General features: G+C 35.7%; 1 protein-coding gene across 9 annotated transcripts in view; it reads right to left on the bottom strand.

The window, feature by feature from the left end:
* ADAMTS6 (ADAM metallopeptidase with thrombospondin type 1 motif 6) overlaps positions 1 to 13,532 on the bottom strand; it is a 283,080-nt gene that overhangs the window by 169,017 nt on the left and 100,531 nt on the right. For 8 of the 9 annotated variants that reach the window (XR_006337768.1, XR_006337769.1, XR_006337766.1 and 5 more), the window contains exon 8: positions 3,690 to 3,733. The exons of the other annotated variant lie outside the window; for it this stretch is intronic. Coding sequence is in view for 4 of the 8 variants with exons in the window: in XM_043887166.1 (XP_043743101.1) it covers positions 3,690 to 3,733 (44 nt within the window). In the remaining 4 variants the exon portion in view is untranslated. The remainder of the gene's footprint in view (positions 1 to 3,689; positions 3,734 to 13,532) is intronic. 9 annotated transcript variants of the gene reach the window in all.

Genomic DNA, 13,532 nt, shown 5'->3' with positions numbered 1-13,532 from the left:
TTCATAAAAATATACAAGCAACTTTTTAGTTACCAAAAAAAGGGAATCCCAAATGGTTTTTTAAAATGACATTTTTATAAAAACATAAATGAATGATTCAAAACAGAAAAAAGAACTGTTAAAGATGGGAGGTTTTTGCATTTTTTTAAAATTTTCTGAAATTAGTCCTGCAAGTGATGCAACAATTTCTTTAAGTATTTTAATGGACAGAAAGTCATTCACACATTCGTGTGGTTCTCCCCTCTCTCATTCCCCTAAATGAAGTAGTTTTAGTAATAAAGCAAAAACTATGGTGTTAATTCACTGATTCTGGTGAAATGTTATGTTACTAAAGGCATTCTTCTCTTGGGAATTTTATTATGTAAAATTTTTAATATTTATTTCCAAATGAATACCATGCTCTGTGATTAGTCCATAACTTTAAACAGTGCTAAGAAAAAAAAAAATTTGTGTGAAAGATAAAATTTCATGTGTTATAAGGAAATAGATGCCAAGTCATACTTAACACACATATGTACTTAAGTTATTTAGAATAAACTGAAGAAACAGTAAAAAAAAAAATGTCATATATTAGTAGTCTACTATCATCACCCAGGTATTAATAATTATCTTCCCACAAAAAGTAATTTCAATCTAATTTCAATTAATACTTACTGAATGCAATAAACAATGTTCTGTGCTAGGAGCAATATCCCAGTTGCACTAATTTGGAACGGTAAAAGCTATCCAATTCATATTCTTACTGACAAGAAAACTCTAGAAATTGCATTTCTATTGTATCCATTAATATGAAATATCAACACTTACTACCATATTGGAACAAAGTTGAGGTTAGTATTAGATTTACTAATAGACTGTTTGCTTTTCTTACTGTTTTATGTTGGGGCGTAGGCAGGAATTGGGGAAGGAGGTAATTTCTGTCTCACAGAGTTAATAGTGATAACTTTGTTCTGCTCTTCCATTCAACTAGAAGTCTTGAGACTTGAAGAAGAGGAAGTAAAAAGAGGGATTAGTTGGGCAAGATGACTTAATTGTTTTTTTTTGGTTAATCAAAAAAATTTAATGAATATTACTTCTAAACTCTACAGAGAGAAAAAGAGAGGGAGGGAAAATACAAAAAAGTTTGCAGTCCATTACCTTTTTTAAGCTATTGTGTTCAATATGATCCATAATATGGGAAAAATAAAGCCACTCTATTTGAATATTGTTTCTCTTTTGAACTTTATGAAATCTGGTTTAAAAAATTGCTAATATTTATTGCTAAATTAACATTATTTATATTTCCCAAATATATTATTCAAAAGGTTATCTTTTTTTTGTTATTGTTGTTCTTGTTTCGTATGTGCCATATAGCCCTATTTTTAATTGAGAATTCTAAATGACTCCCCAAGGTGTATTTGCAAGCACAGATTTACTTCTGCATCTGCTATAAAATTGTTAGCTCTACTAAAAGAACAATCTAAGAAAGAACAGTTCTGGGAAATAACTACAATTTATTGAAAATACAAGGTATATCTTCACTAAAATAAATAATTTAGATGCTAATATATTTTTTTACAACTCCCCACCATTTTTTCTATTCTTGTAAAATTGAAGCTGTCAGTTTTTATGTGTGATTATGTTAATAAGGGTTTGATTACCATCAGGTCATTTAGATTTCCTCAGTTTGATGGCCAGTTTGCATGCTTAAATCTACTTAGCCATGTCACAATTAGTCACCAGCAGTACTAAGCAAGACAATATCTAAGAACTGGCATAAAACCAATATGAAAGTTACTAAAAAGACCACTCAAAAAGAAAAAAACCTGATCAACTGTACTGAGAACATATTTGCCACATATTAAAATCAACACATGTATATATAATGCAGTTAATTCAATTTTCAGCATAAGAGATAGTATAAAAATAAATTTATAATAGTTTATAATTTGAAAAATATAATTTATATTATGATTGAAAATACACTGACATGTACCCAAGTATTAATATATTGATTCTGGACATTAAAATATCCCAAAGCATTAGGCAGTGTTATTATTTATGTACCAATGAAGAATGTATCTCAAGTATTAAAAAACTGCTTTTAAGAAGCAGAATAGACTAGGTACAGATCCTACATATGAATATAGCTCTACATATTTATTTCCTCACAGTATATTCACTAGAGAATACAAGCTGTAGCTGGTATCCTCTTTGGGATTTAGTGGATACTGTACCTAAAACTGATTAAGCACTTAATAAAGGCTTACAGAATCTGCACAATAATGGAGGGAATAAGTTAAACAGTATAGATAATTTCTACATTAAATAATACCAGTTTGTTTCTATAGTAAACACCCTTATATTTCCTTAAGTGACTTTAACAATATCCTTGCAGCATAAGGGCAGATATTACTCTTAACTTCATAGACAAGGAAATTGAAGAACAAAGAGCTAAATAAACTGTAAAAGGTAATGTACTAAAACTGTCAAAGCCAGTGGTTGGTTTTTAGCTCCGGTTCCCTTCCTTTGGATTATTGTTGGTCTTGTTAACCTAAAACACTATGAAGAAAACCTTTCTGATGTGAACTTTCTCAGAAAAAAGAGCTCTTTCTCTGTTATGATTTTAACTAGCAAACTTCTCCACCATAATACTTGTCATTGGCAAACTGGGATTTCTTTCACCATAAATCCTGAGGGAAATGGCCTGAGGGAAATGGTGAAGGAGAAGCCTGGGAAAGCAGGTAAAATCATCAAGAGAAATTTTAATTTCTAAAGGGGTATTTCACTGACCTCCTCAGGGAGTTGGGTAATACCTTTTCTCCCACCTCTACTTTAAATTTGATCTTCTCAAAATTCTCATGAAGTGCACAGGAACAGATTTATAACTATTCCTTTACAGATAAGAAAAGTGAGACTTGTTAGACAGTCTAGAGAATTCACCTTCAGTTGCTTAACTTCTAGGTCTGTAAAAAGTCACTATGACACTGAAAAAAAAAAAACATAGAAAAGACTCCTTTTTTACTCCTTTTTTAAAGTAATTCTAGTTGCTTAACAATTTAGTTGACTTGAAAGCTACCATTTTCCCTCATTTGTATTTGCAGTTAACTTTTAACCACTATGAAATTATGCTCCACAACAATCATAATTTTTTAAATTCTAGAATAGTATAGAACTGCCCTAAAAATATGATATTTGGGAAGAACAAGGAAGATAATTTTGCTCTCTCTCTAAGTGGATTTTTCTCTGTACAGGTAATAAAATTTTCCAATAATATCTTAATTTATGAGGACATAATCTTTCCACAAAATTGGACCAAAAGAAGTACTGTTCTTAATGTCTCTGCATGAAGTATCTCCCAAGTTTCTTTTTCCTTTCCTTTCCTGAGATTTGAAGGTGCTTTAATTTGCCCTCAAACTCTCAGTATTTTTGGAAAATACATTACAGAGATGGACTATATGAAAATGAGTGGTAACTTTTGATTTAGTATTACTGTGTGATAATTTTGAAACACCTTCTAATCTGTTTTTAATCATCATTCTACTTGTTTCCTAATCAGTGACATATCCACAAAGGTCAGGTTTAATACTTTATAGGAATAATTTCAGATGTGCCAGAAACGAAAATTACCAAATTAATAATGATTAAAAAGTAAAACTATTGGACCAAAAAGACAATCTGAACTATCCTCCCTTTATAAAAAAACTTACCCAGTGTTCCACAGGGCTTATTTTTATAAGTGCAGATATCATATCTATAGAGGAGAAAAAAGAGAAATGAAATTTGTAATCTGATCAAATTTTTTGAATATTTTGTATATTCATCACATTTCTTTCATGTAGCTCTGGTTGTCAGACCACAATCAGTGCAATTATAAACAGCCAGCTGGAGTGTCGCATTTTCAGCACTCTGGGGGACACGCCGGCTGCACTACACTCACAGCCTCTGGCTGCGAGCCAGTGGGACACCTGCCAGTAAGAAAGAAAGGTTAAAGTGGATTTCTGTAATTGCAAGTTTCATAAAACCATCTACCATACTGTTTTGAAGCTAGAATAGCTTGTCTGCAGATTGCTACTGCTTCTACAAAAAGCAAACGGGTGGCTTTTTATTCCCAATATCTTTTGGACCTGCTGGAACATTTTGTTTTATTATAGCCACAGACGGTATTTTATACTTCTGAGCTATAAGCAATATGTGGAATTCCTTCGACTCTAACACAGGTTCTTGTTTTTTTTTTTTTTAAAAAATAGGGCAAAACAACAATGGGAATAAAATTGATATCATATAGTTTTCCTAGTTGTATACCAATAATTTAGTGTGGTTAAAACACAAACATTTTACAAAGAACTAAAAAAATAGCTCAATAGAAAGCTTTCCTAATGTTGGTCAGATACTTATTCCAATGTTGTACTACATTAAAACTCAATATAAAAAATGGAATTCATAATACTGCATATTTTAATGTATATTACATTTAGAATGCTAAATCAATATTGATGCAGACATTTAAGTACTTTTATAATATCTTTTTAATCTAATCTCTTAAATCAAAAGTATTCAAAGTACTAAAATGAAAATAAAAATAAAGTTAAAAAGACTGAACATTTTTGTTTGCCTACAATTTATGCTAGAAATCAAAAGCTTTTTTGGAAAAAAGAATAAACTTTCACCAACTACAGTAAAATCTAAGTTGGAAAAGTGTTTTTTTATTGTATATAAATGTTTAGTCCGTAACACTTGAAGAAGGGGTTAATGATCAGTCTCATTCTTGTTCATCAGATCAAAATGTATTTTCAAGAAACAAATATTATACTGTTGGTTATTTCATTAAAATCCCTGAAGATTCCTTTTGCCTACTTTTGAATTTCAAAATCTTGATCTTGATGACTGAGAAAAGGGATTTCTTCTCTTCTTGCATAACTTTGTGTTCTGACCATTCACACATTCACGCCCTCTCTTTTCCTGTAATTAGTAAACCACAGGATCGCAGTATCTGGTACACTCTTAAATATGAGATAGATACCAGTACCTAGTACACTCTTGAATATAAGACAGAGGGTACTCGGTGTACTTATCAAAGCACCAAAAAATATATTCTGGGTGTCACAATCAATTTATCTTGTGATTATATGTGTAATGCCTATGACATTACATAGACACCACCCAAACCAGCAGTCTTCAACATAACATAAACAGACGTCTCATTGGTAACGCAGATACAAATGCATTACCTATTAGTGAAGTGAAGCCGCTTAGTCATGTCTGACTCTTTGCGACCATGTGGACAGTAGCCTACCAGGCTCCTCCATCCATGGGATTTTCCAGGCAAGAGTACTGGAGTGGGTTGCCATTTCCTTCTCCAGGGGATCTTTCCGACCCAGGGATCGAACCCAGGTCTCCCACATTGTAGGCAGACGCTTCACCGTCTGAGCCACCAGCGAAGTCCATTACCTGTTAAACGGAGCCTATTTCCAAATCATTAGTTTCCATTTGTACCCTTTCCTAAAGTTGATTTGCTGAAAATGCATCTGCAAGTCACCAATATACTGTCCCTCTTTCACTTTTCATAATTATCCTGTTTCTACTTTACAAAAAAAAAGAAAGCATACTTCTCACCCATCCCAAACCTTGTCACGGTGCATTGTTCCCCTGGGGATAAAAGTCTCCTGAGTATAATGCAAGTGGGTAATTCAAGAATGCACTGATCCTAGAGGACAATCCTTTATGTGAAAAGCAAGAAAAACTGAAGGGGATGATGCTTGTTTCATCCTGGGAAGATCCTGTGTCTGTCAGTCTGACTGTTTATAAGTAAATCTATCTATCTATCTCATAACTAGAATTCAGAAGTGAGATGGTTGTCATGGAGTGTATTAACAGGCTGATTTGATCTAAAAAATAAAGACATCAAAGTTTGACTTAGCTAAGTAGTTTGGAGGCTAGGAATGATGTGCTGCTGCTGCTAAGTCACTTCAGTCGTGTCCGCCTCTGTGCGACCCCATAAACGGCAGCCCACCAGGCTCCCCTGTCGCTAGGATTCTCCAGGCAAGAATACTGGAGTGGGTTGCCATTTCCCTCTCCAGGAATGATGTAGCCAGTTAGATTTTACATAGACATTTTTTCATGACAATGAAACAGGCACCTCCAAGGTTTTGAAAAAATTTATTTGAAGCATATGCACAATATATGTTTTTAGCTATAGTCTCTGTAGCTACTTAAACTTGCAATTAAAAGTATTTTAGATTTAAAATATGAAAAGTGGTACATCATTTCTCAAAATTATTTTATGGGTCAAATTAAGCAAAAAATTTGAAAAGCACAAACAACTTATATTTCCACCTCTTAGCAGTCCTTTCTTATCTTCTTTCCTTGTTCTCATTTTGCCTATACCCTTTATATTACACTCATGATGAATATTATTTCATTCTGTCATGACTGCAAAAATACTTACACAAAGGCTAAAGACACCAATAATAAAAGCTAAAGCATCCTAGACTAAGATATTTCTATTTGCATTTTCTTCAGCTTTCTCCAATCCTTTAATATATCTATAGAATTTTCTATAAGCCATTCTGTAGAGAAAAGACATCATTTCTTATTGGCTTCTTCATTCAATTCACACTCTATCCTTCTCTATTATATACTCACAGAGAACAATTATGACCTACGCTTCATCTATAATATCAAGTACTAAAAGCAACATTTTTATATTCATTCTTTTATATACAGATGTACTGAGTACCTAGCATGTGCCCAGATATAGTGCCACATACTTGAACCTGAAAATGAACAAGTATGCTATAGTCTATTTGGGAAAAGACACATAAGCAGATAAGTTACAAAATGTGAAAAGATGATTAAATAAATGTTAAAAAGCTAAACTTACACATAACAGAGCCAATATTTGCTAGTTATTATAATTAAGATTATTGTCACTATCAAGTTATGAACAAAATACTGTGGAAATACAGGTGAAGGAAAGATTCCGTAATAGAAAACTAGGAAACAGATGCATATAGAACATAACATCTGAAATGGATTTCAAAGATCTAGATAGATAAAATAGAAAAGTAAATGCATTCTAGGTAGATAACAAAATAGTCAAAGAAGCAGAGTTTGGAAAGGGTATGGCATGTGCAGGGAACCATGAAAAGTTGAGAGAGGCTGAAACACTCAAAGTATAGGGTAAAATATCAGAATATGAATTTGGGGAGTTGTTGTGGGAAGGCTACAGTATTAAATACCCTGAATGCCAAGCAGGTTTTTTTTTTTTCATATAGGCAAAAGAAACTTAAAAATAAGTTTGCACAATAGGAAACATTTTTAAGTATGTTTATATGAATGTGTATACAGATTAAGTTTGCATACAGATAAGTGTGGAAGGTAAATGGTGGGTATCTGAGAGTGGGAGGTGCAAGAGTGGGGAGAATATAATGATTTTTACTCTTTTTACTATGTGTGTGTGTGTTGCTCAGTCATGTTCAACTCTCTGCGACCCCATGGACTGTAGCCCTGTCCATGGAATTCTCCAGGCAAGAATACTGGAGTGGATTACCATTCCCTTCTCCAGAGGAACTTCCCAACCCAGGGATCGACCTCTGGTCTTCTGCCTCGCAGGCAGATTGTTTATTGTTTGAGCTACAGGGAAGTCTCCTAAAAAAAAAAATATGAGGCCTTAGCACCTGAACAGGGACATGAACTCTGGACCCTCCGATTAAAACTCTGATGCTCCAACGACCGAACTATCCAGGCAATGTATACTCTATTACATCCTCCCTAAGTATTAGTCGCTGAGTCATGTCTGACACTTTGAGACCCCATGGACTGTAGCCCACTAGGCTCCTCTGTCCATGGAAATTCCAGGCAAGAACAGTGGAGTGGGTTGCCACTCTCTTCTCCAGGGATCTGCCTGACCCAAGGATTGAATCTGGGTATCCTGCACTGCAGGCAGATTTCTTTACTGTCTGAGGCACCAGGGAAGCCTAATAAATTTTTATTTAGCCAAGATTTAATCAGAAAGCATTTTGGCTATACGGGCCTCTGATTATCAACACAAGAGATAACTGATAACTAGCCTATTAATGTTTAATACATGTTACCTGCCTTCTGAGAAACCTGTATGTAGGACAAAAAGTAACAGGTAGAACTGGACATGGAAAAATGAACAGGTTCAAAATTGGGAAAGCAGTATGTCAAGGCTGTATACTGTCATCCTGCTTATTTAACTTATATGCAGAGTACGTTATTTGAAATGCTGGGCTAGATGAATCACAAGCTGGAATCAAGATTACCAGGAAAAATATCAATAACCTCAGATATGCAGATGATACCACTTTAATGGCAGAAAGTGAAGAGGAACTAGAAGCCTTTTGATGAAGGTGAAAGAGGAGAGTGAAAAAGCTGGCTTAAAACTCAACACCCAAAAAACTAAGATAATGGTCTTATCACATCACGGCAAATAGATCAGGAAAATGTGGAAAGAGTGTCAGATTTCATTTTCTTGGGCTCCAGAATAAATGCAGATGGTGACTGCAACCACGAAATTAGAAGACACTTGCTTCTTGGAAGAACAGCTATGTCAAACCTAGATAGTGGTGAAATGTATGGAGAGAGTAACATGGAAACTTACATTACCATATGCAAAATAGATGGCCAATGGGAATTTGCTGTATGACGTAGGGAACTCAAACAAGGGCTTTGTATTGGTGAGATGAAGATGGAAATGGGAGGGAGGCGACATATGTATATCTATGGCTGACTGATGTTGATGTTTGATAGAAAACGACAAAATTCTTTAAAGCAATTATCCTTCAATTAAAAAATATATTTAAAAAAAAGAAAGAAAGAAAGAAACCTGGACAGTGTTTTAAAAAGCAGAGACATCACTTTGCTGACAAAGGTCCATATAGTCAAAGCTATGGTTTTTCCAGTAGTCACATATGGATGTGAGAGTTGGCCCATAAAGAAGGCTGAGAGCCAAAGAATTGACGCTTTCGAACTGTGGTGCTGGAGAAGACTCTTGAGGGTCCCTTGGACTGTAAAGAGATCAAGCCAGTCAATACTAAAGGAAATCAACCCTGAATATTCATTGGAAGGACTGATGTTGAAGCTGAAGCTCTAATACTCTGGCCACTTGATGCAAAGAGCTGACTCACTGGACTAGACCCTGATGCTGGGAAAAACTGAGGGAAAGAGGAGAAAGGGGTGACAGAAGATGAGATGGTTGGATGACATCACTGACTCAATGGACATGAATCCGAGCAAATTCATGGAGATAGTGATGGAGAGAGAAGCCTGGCATGCCACAGTTCATGAGGTCGCAAAGAGTTGGACATGACTTAGCAACTGAAAAGCAACAACAAATGTTGAAAATGTGTTTTTCCTTGAAAAAAAAAATTAATGATGCTCCAGATCTGTAGATTGGTCGAAAGATCACAGAAGTACTCTACTACTCTTCATGAACACTTAAAATAATTCAGCAAACTTTGCAGGCTGTACACTAGGGTAAAACTTCTAAGATTTGTCCCGTGTGTCCACTCAGTGGTTTGAGTATTACAGCACTAACGGACAACTCTAAGAGTAATAGAATTCTGTCCCTAAAATATGTTCATGCACACATGCAATTCATTCTTTCACACAAAGAGCACCAAAACAGCTGAAATGTCATCCAACATATAACACAAGGAGTATGAACTATTTTTTGACTCCTTGCTTACTTTATAAATATTTGTATGCTTAATGAAATTTGATCTAAAACTTCCCTTCATTACAGTTGATACCATACACTCACCAAACCCTAAGAGTATGCCTTATCATATTAGCTTAGGTCAGTCTGACAATAAAAATTCCTGGCTGATGGAAGGAAGAGGTGATACAGTAACACAAAAATAATACTCTCAGCACCCTTATCAATCTCTAATAAATCTTGACCAACCCAAATATGGCAGGAGTCCCCAAACTTGGGCCTTTGTCTAAACTACAGGCTAGGCTAAGAAATACACTGGAGTCCTAAGCAGTGAGAGAAAAGCTGAAATACGATTAGAAAAGGTTTTCCAGATTCTGAATTTAGATAGAAAAATAGCACTTTTTCACTATGGTATTTTTTTCGTTGTTTTCTTTTCATGAAAGAATAATTAAGGGCTCAATCAAGGCAGGTGAAAAAGAGCTAAGAAAAGTTATCAAAAGGATTCTAGATAAAGCCAGATACCTAAAGGAAATCAGGGATCTTTTTGAATGAGTAGATGAATGCATACACTGTCATTTCTTTACCCTCAATTCATCAGGTTGAACTGACTAAGCAAGATCAAAACCAGAGTTAGCTAAATATCTGTTACTGTAACACTGGTATACTTTTTTTTGTGGATACTTTAAACTGTTTAATCTTCTAATCACTTTGGCTAGACAGGGCTATCAGAGGAAACTGACCAAAACACATCATGAAGCTCCATTTTAAAGTCTGTAAAATATAGCACTACCTTACAGTGATGTAATACCTGGGTGGGTTCTTCAGACCTCTCTTCAAAAACTACATTTCATTCTTATGCAAGTGAAACACTTATGCAAAGAAGCATTCCTTTCAATGATTTACTTTTGAAAGTGAAATGAATCAAAATCTAAACCTTGAGTCTCATTTGTTTAACACCAAATCACAGACTAACTTCCAAAGAGAACGTCCTATGTACTGTGCTGTCTCATTTTGTTCTCTTAGATGTGGTGGCAAAAGCCAAGTGATGGTGACACAGCACTTTTCAGCTTTCTTTTCATGTACTAAGGCTTATTATAAAAAAATGACCTCAGTTCTAAAAAAACTGTAATAAAATAATGAGAAAAATTATTTTAATCTAATATATGTGAGAACCTGGGAATTCCAAGGTCAAGGTAGCTGCAGATTCACTGTCTGGTGAGAGCCCACTTTCTAGCTCGTACACTGCTGACTGTCCCTAGTGTGTGCACATGACCTTTCACTGGTACTTGCTCATGAAGAGACAGAGAGCTCTGTGTCCCTTCCTCTTCTAATAGGGCACTAATCCCATCATGAGAACTCATGACCTCAACTAAACCTAACTACTTCACAAAGGCTCCACCTTCAAATATCATCATACTGGGGATTAGGACTTCAACACTGGAATGAGGGGTGTGGTTCAGGCACTCAGTCGTGTCCAACTCTGCGACCCCATGGCCGTGGACTACAGCACTCCAGGGGGGACATACATTCAGTCCATAACATTTCATTCCTACCCCCAAAATTTATGTCCTTCTCATGTCCAAATATGTTGATTCTATCACAGCAACCTCAAAAGTCTTAATGCATTCCAGTAACAACTCTAAAGTCCAGAGTCTTACCTAAGTATCGGCTAAATCAGATACGGGTGAGACTCTAGGCATAATTCATCCTGAGGCAAAATTCGTTTTCAATTGTGACTTTTGAAATCAGAAAAGTTATGTGTTTCCAAATGGAAGGACAGTCATAGAATAGATGTTCTTATTCCAAAAGGTAGAAATCAGAAGGAAGAAGGGGGTGATGGGTCCCTAGTAAGTCTAAAATGTAGCAAGCAAATGCTATTAGACCTTAAGGCTTAAGGATGATGCTCTCTGATATGATGTTCTCCCTTCTAGAACCACTGGGATGGTGGTATCATCCCACGGCTTCCTGAGGTGGCCTCACCTCTTCAACTTGGCAGAGTGCCGCCCACCTGGCTTCACCCACTCAGCTTTCTGTGAAGGCCCTCCCATGCAGCTCTGCAGGGCAAAGCCTTGCCCTTTGAAACCAGGTAGAGGCAGTCTTGCTTCCCAGGCTGCACAGTCTGGGCCTGTGGTGGGAGAAGTAGCCCTGCTGGTCTCTGAATTGTCTTTAGGGTCTTTCTTCCCTTTTCTTGAAGGATAATTCACATTCACAGCTTTCCTTCATTCCATCCTATTTTCTGTTTCCTTTTGTCCCCGCTGGCAATTTTTTCCTGGTATAATCCCATTTCTATTCCTGACTGTTTAGATGGCTGAAGAGGTCTGTAGCTTATAACCACACTACTCTGTCAAATGGTTCAGTCAGCCACACACTTAGTGTTCTCTTTTGAACATGTTTCCTCACTTTTTGCAATTTGGACAGGATGAGGATTTTCCAAATCTTGAAGTCCAGATTCTTTTCTGTTTAATAATTCCTTCTTCATTTCTCTCTTCTTATATTTTATTTTAAGCAGTCAGGAGGACTAAGGCACTCCTTCAATGCTTTGCTTAGAAATCTTCTCAGCTAAATATCCAATTTCTTTTCTCACAAGTTCTACCTTCTACAAACTAGAACACGAACTAGAACACGAACATAATTTGGCCAGGCTTTTTTGCCACTTTATGACAAGTTTCAGTAAGATTCACCTTTTCTCCATTGTCCAATAACCCTCACTTCTGACAGAGACATTGCCAAAATGGTCTTTCTATCCATATTTTTATCAACATTCTGCTCACAATTATGTATTCTTTAAGAACATTGAAGCTTTCTCTACAACTAACTCTCCTCTTTTTATGAGCTCTCACCAGAATCACCCTTAAAATCCCCTTCATAGCAACTTAGCTTCTTCTAGCAGGCACCTTAAAACTTTTTCAGTCTTTACACACCACCCAGTTTTAAACCTACCCCACTTCTCAGTGCCAACTGCTGAATTAGTCAGCTTGGGCTGTGTAACAAAATACCAGAGACTGAGTGGCTTTATCAACAAATATTTATTTCTCATATTTCCGGAGCTAGCAAGTCCAAGATCAAGGTGCTGGCAGATCCTAGGTCTAGTGAAGGCCCTCTTACCAATTCCCAGACAACCACCTCTTTACTATATCCTCACATGGCAGGGGGGGGGGGGGCGCTCTGGTATTGCCATCTTATATGGGCACCAATTTCATCATGGGGGCTCTACCCTCAAAACCTCATCTAATCTAATTGCTTCCTAAAGGTCTTACCTCCTAATACTATAACCCTGGGGGTTAAGATGATGACATATGTATTTTAGGGGACCACATTCAGTCCACAACACTACTTTAAACAGCAAATTTGATTCAATTTATGAACTTCACTTCACAAGTTATATTTTTTCCCCAAGTTGCATGTTTTATAATACTTATCTCTTTATCCAAATGACCTTAACTATCTTGGAAAAGTTACTTGCTAATATTTTTGAACTCCTAAAATGCAAGACTAACCATATGTATATTATCTGATATGGGGACATAATTATTATTATGTGAATACCTTATACATTAGTCCTCAAAGATATGTCAATTATTTGTTTAATAAATATTAGACATATTTAGCTACTAATTCCTGTCTTATGTCACAGGCTACCCATGTTTTTGCTCATGGGATGAAACAAAGATTTACCTTCAAACTGTAAAACACAACTCTGGTTATTCACATTATAATATGAATTTTCCATTCAGTCTACTAGGATTTTTCTACTGGGAAGCATAAAGATAGTTAGCAAAGAATGATTTTGCAAAACAGTCTCCAAACTATTATAGCAAAATGTTGATCTACCTGACAAGATTGAAACTTTCTATGTAAGTTATAAAAGGCC

The sequence above is a fragment of the Cervus elaphus genome, chromosome 25 (genome assembly GCF_910594005.1).
Source record: "Cervus elaphus chromosome 25, mCerEla1.1, whole genome shotgun sequence".
Lineage (NCBI taxonomy): Eukaryota > Metazoa > Chordata > Mammalia > Artiodactyla > Cervidae > Cervus > Cervus elaphus.
Note: the sequence above shows the minus strand (reverse complement) of the source record. Positions and strands in the feature narration are given on the sequence as shown.